Source organism: Egretta garzetta, unplaced genomic scaffold, assembly GCF_000687185.1.
Source record: "Egretta garzetta isolate BGI_Z169 unplaced genomic scaffold, ASM68718v1 scaffold271, whole genome shotgun sequence".
In the NCBI taxonomy this organism is placed as follows: domain Eukaryota; kingdom Metazoa; phylum Chordata; class Aves; order Pelecaniformes; family Ardeidae; genus Egretta; species Egretta garzetta.
Genome location: NW_009258669.1, coordinates 6,430,568 through 6,437,930, shown reverse-complemented (window position 1 = coordinate 6,437,930; position 7,363 = coordinate 6,430,568). Strand labels below are relative to the sequence as shown.

The following is a 7,363-nucleotide window of genomic DNA, read 5'->3' as shown; positions in this document are numbered from 1 at the left end:
GCTCTAGCCCTATACCTTGGACTACATCTCATGCTAATAATACATTTTGGGAACTCAATAATTTGGCAATCTGGTATCTTTAAAAAGTCATAATCTAAGTGAAATTACTGAAAACACTGACAGATGAATAAAGCAGCAATATGCAAAGCTGGAGCAAATCATACTGGCTACTGAGTAACAGTAAGCAGCCACAGGCAACTGTGAGAAACAAAGTTGTTAACTAAATAGAAAACATCTGGAAGTTTGACAAAGTCAGCACTCATTCACTGTAATAAAATACAACATCTACCTCTAACTCCTTCTCCAAAAACATTTCTCGTAGAGAGTTTGCCGCTACTGAGGTGCGGATAACTGCTGCTCATATTTTGTCACATTTTTTCATGTGACAACAGAAATACACTGTTTCCTGAGTCCGTATAGCTCAACTCTCAACATATAAATACACTCATGTTTCTCCCTGCCCAAAGTAACTGTTCTGTATTCACAAACTAAGCAGCAATGTAGTACATATTGTCCTCGAGTCAGGCACAGAATTTGTTACCTTTCTTCGTCCAGAATAATTGAACCATCTTCTGCTACTTTCACACGAGGAACTAAAAGTGGACCGTCCTGACTCTCCTCCCCATTCTCTGTTTCTTCCTCCTCATCCTCCTCTTCACGATCAGGAGTGCTTTTCTCTTCCTGTCTACAGTTTTAAGAGACCAGGCAAAAGATATTGCTTTTGTTAGTGTTTTGAATTGCTGCTCCGTGTGCCAGATTTTCAACAATTTAATGAACCACCCAGCAATGCAACCCACCAGCAAGTCAGTCAATACATAAACTCTGGAATCTGCTTTTCATTCTATTGTAAAATGGACAAATCCAAAATCACAATATGGAAAGAAAAATGCTCTTTAACCACCCTCCCCTCCCAAAACACTATTCTTTATAAATAAGGGCTGTGATATTGAAAAAGTAAAAAAAAAAAAAAAAATCTACTTAGTATTACCATGGAAACATGGGGGTTTTTCCAACATACAAATTTTTTGGACTATTTCTGTCACCAAGACTTACTCTTTCATTTGACCCAGTGCAGAAGTTTTTTCTGTTCTCTTTTCTTCTGCCAATGAAGACCTAGAATTTTATAAAAAACTAGAGATGAACAGTTGTACAAATGCATTTCTGCTTCATTCCACAAAATCTGCTTTTAGTGGATAATGGATGAAGAAACACAAAGGGTTTTTTTCAATTCTTTATAGCACGTCTGGAGTCTGACTGAATAACCACCACTGCTTAATGAATTTTGGGTTGTTTTTTTTTTTATAAGCAAGGACAAAAAAATGGTATTTCAAGCAGTTATCCATTGTAAGGGTACAGGGAATCTGAGGGTGTCTTGGGTGTCTTGTTCATTACCTGCTTAAGGGCTACCTGGTGTGAAAGAAAAAAACAAGGAAGTGATAAATAGAACACACAAACACTGACAAGCAGGTGGTAACAGACAATAACGGAAAACTCATCTGCTACTAAGAGGAAGAACAGGACTTGGATAGATGTACTTATGCTTATGATTGTTTGTGATAGTTGCAGGAAAAAGGCCCTGCTCTGTCTGTGGCAATCCGTGCAGCCAGCTGCATTAGTGTTCCCTGTGTATGTGCACCTCTGGGATGCTCACTCAGCCTTGCTACCGGTAAAACTTGTAAAGGGAACAGTAGCAGCTACATCCATCCAGCTGGAGACCTTCTGGGCCTTGCAAGTGCATTTTAGCACCTAGGAAGGAGAAATGCTTAGCTTCCTGTAGTCCACTATATTTGGCAGGCAGTCATAACATACCTAGTAGCCACAACTAAAAATTTAACAGCAGGGAGTAAAAATCAACCAAACAAAAAAATATTTTCTACTATTCTGCATTTGTACAAGAGATAAATCAACACCAGGGACAGGTTCGTGTTGTTATATTTCAACAAGTACACTAATCTCCACTCTCATTTCTGTATGAAGATTGAATTGATGTGAAAATGTCTAGCTTTTGTTACCATTGCAACAATACTGCAACTGTGCTAATACTCCAGATTTAAGAACTCTGCTTTTCACAGTTATTGAATTGGTAGAAAAAGAAAAATCATTTAAGCTAAGGACAGAGAAAAAGAGTCATACTTACTTCATAGGATTGTTTTCCGGCAGATAGTATATCAAGTCTCTCATGGTCATTTTAGAACGATCTGGTGGAGAACGTCCTTCAATTACTGGTGGCCTGTGTTTCAACTGTTTCCACAGAAAGATTAAAAAAACCACCTTAAATTCACCATGAACATACTTTATATTTCACAAATGAATATTTTTCTTTATTTACAAAGTACCCCATTTGGGAAGGTTTTTTGTCCTCCTCCCTACCCCCATCAACTGAAATAAACTTATTTTAAAAGTGTTCCCTTGTCAGAGAGGACTCCACAGGCCCTTAAGTGACTTACCCCCTCAGAGAAATTCAATACTTGGCACAAATAAAGGTGAAAAGCTATTCAAAATTACAGAACTTGGGCAACAATCAATTTGAAAATATATTAGAAACTCCAAATACCAAGCTTCTTACAGCACATTTCCCCATTGTTTTACCAACGGTGAAATTTTTTTAGTTGGAATGTTGACTGTAATGTAATAGCAGGTCTTCTGTCAAAAAGGCTTGTGGGACTAATCAAACAAAAAGATACACAATTTCTCGTGAAATCTGTATTATGAGGGAACACAGTGTTACTACTGCTTATAAACAGACTAAACCCATACAGAGTTATGAGATATCATAGTCTATTAGCAGTAAGCAGCTGATGATGACCAGAAAACACTACTGCAAAGAGATAACGTATGTTAGGTGAATCACACGTCTTTGTCCTTCACAGATCAGCACTGCTTAACACAGAGGCCTACCAGCCGCTCTTTCTTCAGCTCTTCTTTAAGCATTTCTCTTAACTTCCGAGCTTTGAGGATCCTCTCACGGTCAGAACATGTTCGTTTCTCTTTTACAGGAACTGGTTTCGTAGGTAGCTTTTCCTCATGTGTTCCTGACTTTTCCTGTGTTGGTCTCTCCTTGAGCGGGCAGGGTACATTCTTCTGCAAAGTATCATCATTTTTTTGAGCAGTTACACCTGCATTTTGCTCTTTGTTCACTGATTTTTTTAGCGGGGAAAACTGTGGCACTTGTGGCACAGGTGTTTTCTTTTCGGGCAGCATGGGAGACTTTAAGGAGCTTTCAACATTACTCTTTTCTGATGGAGAAGAATCCTTCTGAAGTGAAGCACTGCCATCAGGAGCCTGTGATGCTCGTCTCTGCGGTTTTGATGAAGAACGCTGAGTAGATGAAGGTCCAGCTCTGGGTTTCACAAGGTTGGGCATGGTGGAGATACGTTTTCTTCTCTGCGTAGGCATCTCTGCAGGTTTACTAGCTTCTCCAGCATCATTTGAGCTATTGGTCTTGTCATCGCTGGAAAATTTAAGACAGTATTCTGAAATACTCTACAGTGTCAGATTTGTAACTTTTACTTTCAAGACATGTTTATGCACCAATCAGTATAAACGTAGTGCTACAGGAAAATATAGTTACATACAAGAAGCCACACTAGAACCAACCTGTATCTGGTACTTCCTCATAAACTAATGTGCTATAAGAACTGGTGTATTATTTTCTAATAGTAATTACTGTTACTGTTACAAGCTAGATGACCAATAATGCTAAACTCACATGTTCCTTCCCCACTCCCCCCTTTTCTTGGAAGGCTCTCTACTTTCAGCTGAGAATATCAATCATCGTAACATAATAAAACTTTATAAAAAATAACCCACCTAACATAGGCAACATATTAAAAATATTTTAATAAAGCTATATGCAACAAGCAGTTTGATGATTTTTATTACAGTTAATCTGAACATTCCTGTTAGATGTTTGCACGTAGATAATATGTAAACTGTGAATTCCAAAACAACCTCAGCAGCGGAACAGGCTGCTGTTATTTTATGGCTCACACTTAACACATCAAAAGTCACCTTTTCGAGGTAACAACTTTTAGCTTCCCTGGAAAGCTTTCTGTTTAAGTATTTCTTCCATCCCTTACACAGAAATAACTTTCAAAGTGCAAGCAAAATTGCCAACCATTATGACCTTCCTAAATCTGCAGACTCCTCCAGTGTTTGGCTCCTTGGCTGTTGCTCACAGTAAGACTGCAGCAGAATTACAACTGAGTCATAAAAAGGTTTTTTAATTTTGCATTGGAACTATGCCTTGTTTCTGTACATAAGGACAACCACACCCATGGTTCACAGCCATCTTCAAAAACAGTCAGAAGCAAATGCCCTTGAAGGAATATAAGAAAAGCATAAACATACAGTGAAACTTCTCCAAATCCTCTCCAGCTACGATCTGTGACTCAGGCAAATGCTGCAGACGATGTTTCTGTACTTTACAGCCCCAGTAGACTTTTCTGAATCAATTTGTCCCCCACTGTGAGTTCACAAACATTTTTAGTACACAGAACATCCTGCAGCAAGGAGATGAGCAGCCTTACTACATGGTGTCTGTCTGTATGTTTTGAATGAGATCCTTGCAAGTTCCATTCAACAGCCTCTCTTTTTTGTACAGCAAGAGACTGTGGAAAGTAATTCTTCATTCATCTTCTCCATACCACCTGTGTTTTGTGGAGTTTTTAATCACAGTGCCACACCAGATTTCTGAACAGATAAAATACAATTTAGCAGAAACTGTATTTAAAAAGAATCTTACGCTTCAGAGAATTTTCACTTCCTTGATAATCAACAAAACCCATTCAGCATTTAGAAAACAAAACAAAGGAAAGTAATTGACACTACAGAGAGATTTGCGCAGCTATGAAGCTTTTTTCTGAGCTGCCTTAGGTTGGAAGGATAAATACGCAAGATATTTTCACATTTGCCTTTACTTTTCCTGCACACAACAAACACATGGTGCTGTATGCCAGCAATTACTGTACTCAGGAAATCAGATTGTGTGACTTCCCTCAAATCCACTCTTCTTAGGTCTTCAGAGACACTCAGGCAGCCAACCTTTAAAATGCATCTTCTAGAGAGACAGCTCGCTAAGAAGTTAATACTACCTACACTGCAATAAATCCCTAGGCCTGCCCTCTCCTATTTGGTTGCTATACACCTTCAAAAGCAACCAAAAACTTTACGAACCAGCTATTCAGTGGAATTCAGGGTGAACAAACAGGGGTAAGAAGGGAGCAGCTCTCACCTGTGCGTTTTCTACTTGCTCCCAGGACTAAAAGTTCCCCTGAGAGTCTCACAGCAGTTTTATGTTGGATACTACCTTCTCCATCCAGCCGAGCTGTGGAACCCACCACTGCACTCCAGCAGTACGCGTGTGTCTTCCAATAAGTGCACCATTTTCCAAACTTCTATTTCTCCAAAGAAGCTCTTTCCTAGCTTCATCCCACACATTGTACTGCATTGGCAAACTGAAGAGGTTTGTACACTACATTCAACATGAACAACTTCCATCACAAACAACCTTAGATTTCTTACGACTGCTCTACTTTTTCTTTAAAACAGCAGGATGTGGTTTTGGGGATTTGTTTACTTGGATATTTTCCATATTTATGGAGGAAAATATTTTATGAGCCTGTTACTTATACAGCAACGGTCTATTCAACTAAATGTGAACAGATTCCTTAGAATATTCTCCCTTTCAGAAGAGCATTGGTGTCTAGTCTTGAAACTTACAATTAGATTATACCGAAGCACCATTAAATTACAAACACAAAGATCTTTAATAAATCTGCTGAATCAGCAACAGTACCATGTAACTGAAAAACAGCAACTATATCTTCATTTAAGAAAAAAGTTCTGGGTAAGAAAACATCCAGTAACCTGATCTCTGTAACACACAAATTTTATAAATAAAATTTGGAAGAAAAACATCCTTACAGGACATTGCAAAACTATTTAAGTATAAAAGATGGAAGATAAAAGTTGAAAAAAAGGCAGCATGGGTTTACCAACGACATCTCATGCCAGCTAGTTCGATACCTGAATTTCTAGTCACAGAAAAAAAAAAAAAAAAAGACTTTAAGAAGAGCTTGTATTATGTCATAAAGGACAAGTTTCAACTAAAATAGAGATATTAATACAAGATGTAAAACCAACTAGTTAAAAGAAATTAGAAGGTTGTTCCGAAGAGCAATCATCAGACTGGGGAAATGTCCTGAATAACTGGTCTGTACTGCTTTTGGCAGGAATAAGCGTTAATTTTCTTCACAGTAGCTAGTATGGCGCTATGTTTTGGATTTGTGTTTCAGCTATTGCTGAGCAGTGCTTACACGGTGTCAAGGCCTTTTCCCACCCAGCCCTGCCAGTGAGCAGGCTGGGGTGCACAAGAAGCTGGGAGGGGACACAGGCAGAACAGCCACCATCAGATGGCCAAAGGGATATTCTGGACCATACGACGTCATGCTCAGCATAGAAAGCTGGGGGCAGAAGAAGGAAGGGGGGGGACGTTCGGAGTGATGGCATTTGTCTTCCCAAGTCACTGTTACGCGTGATGGAGCCCTGCTTTCCTGGAGGTGGCTGACCACCTGCCTGCCAGTGGGAAGCAGGGAATGAATTCCTTGTTGTGCTTTGCTTGCGTGCTCAGCTTTTGCTTTACCTACTAAACTGTCCTTATCTCAACCCATGAGTTTTTGCACTTTTACCCTTCTGATTCTCTGCCCCATCCCATGGGGTGGGGTGAGGGGAGGGAGCAAGCAGCTCTGTGGGGCCTAGTGGCCAGCCAGGGTTAACCCACAATGGGGAGCTCCTGAAGGACTGGTCTTAGGACCAACCTTACCTTGCATTTCCATAGCAATGAAAAGCACTTAAAAAAATTAAACAATCAAAAAGGAAAAAGCCAGAAAGCTCTCCCTCGCTAATGCAAGAAGAAATGAATACAAAACTGGAAGCGCTGTAAGAATGCAAAATCAAAGTCACTCAGTTATCAAGCGCAAAGGATTTTTGCCGTACACAGCAAACCAGAGCTCTCTGCTGCTGCAGTGCCAGAAAAACTGAGTATCGGACTACTCGAGGCCCCTCCTTTGCAGTCTTAACTTATATATTATTGCAAGCACCTGCAGTTCAACCGCAGTAAAGAAATGCAGGTTTTGCTTAGGCTGCAAATGCGTCAAACACCTGGCAGTCGTGGTCTGATTACCACATACGCAACTGTCACTAGGCACCGACCGGTGGGCAGTGCAGCACCTCCATTTCAAGAGGCCTTCGAGACGAGACCGCTCCAAACCAAAGCTGGACACCCAGGAGGTGACAGGCTGCGACAACAAGCGTTACCGGAGAGCCTGCCACCACCACATCCCCGGGGGCTTCGAAGGGCGGC

At 40.3% G+C, this 7,363-nt stretch overlaps 1 protein-coding gene across 1 annotated transcript in view; it reads right to left on the bottom strand.

Annotated features, from left to right (window-relative positions):
- BDP1 (B double prime 1, subunit of RNA polymerase III transcription initiation factor IIIB) overlaps positions 1–4,534 on the bottom strand; it is a 52,441-nt gene extending 47,907 nt beyond the window's left edge. Inside the window, exons 1-5 of the mRNA XM_035888461.1 lie at positions 4,530–4,534; positions 2,899–3,451; positions 2,138–2,241; positions 1,054–1,113; positions 542–685 (exon numbers count right to left, since the gene is read on the bottom strand). Of these exons, the coding sequence (XP_035744354.1) occupies positions 542–685; positions 1,054–1,113; positions 2,138–2,241; positions 2,899–3,451; positions 4,530–4,534 (866 nt within the window). The remainder of the gene's footprint in view (positions 1–541; positions 686–1,053; positions 1,114–2,137; positions 2,242–2,898; positions 3,452–4,529) is intronic.
- Between the last annotated feature and the right edge of the window lie 2,829 nt (positions 4,535–7,363).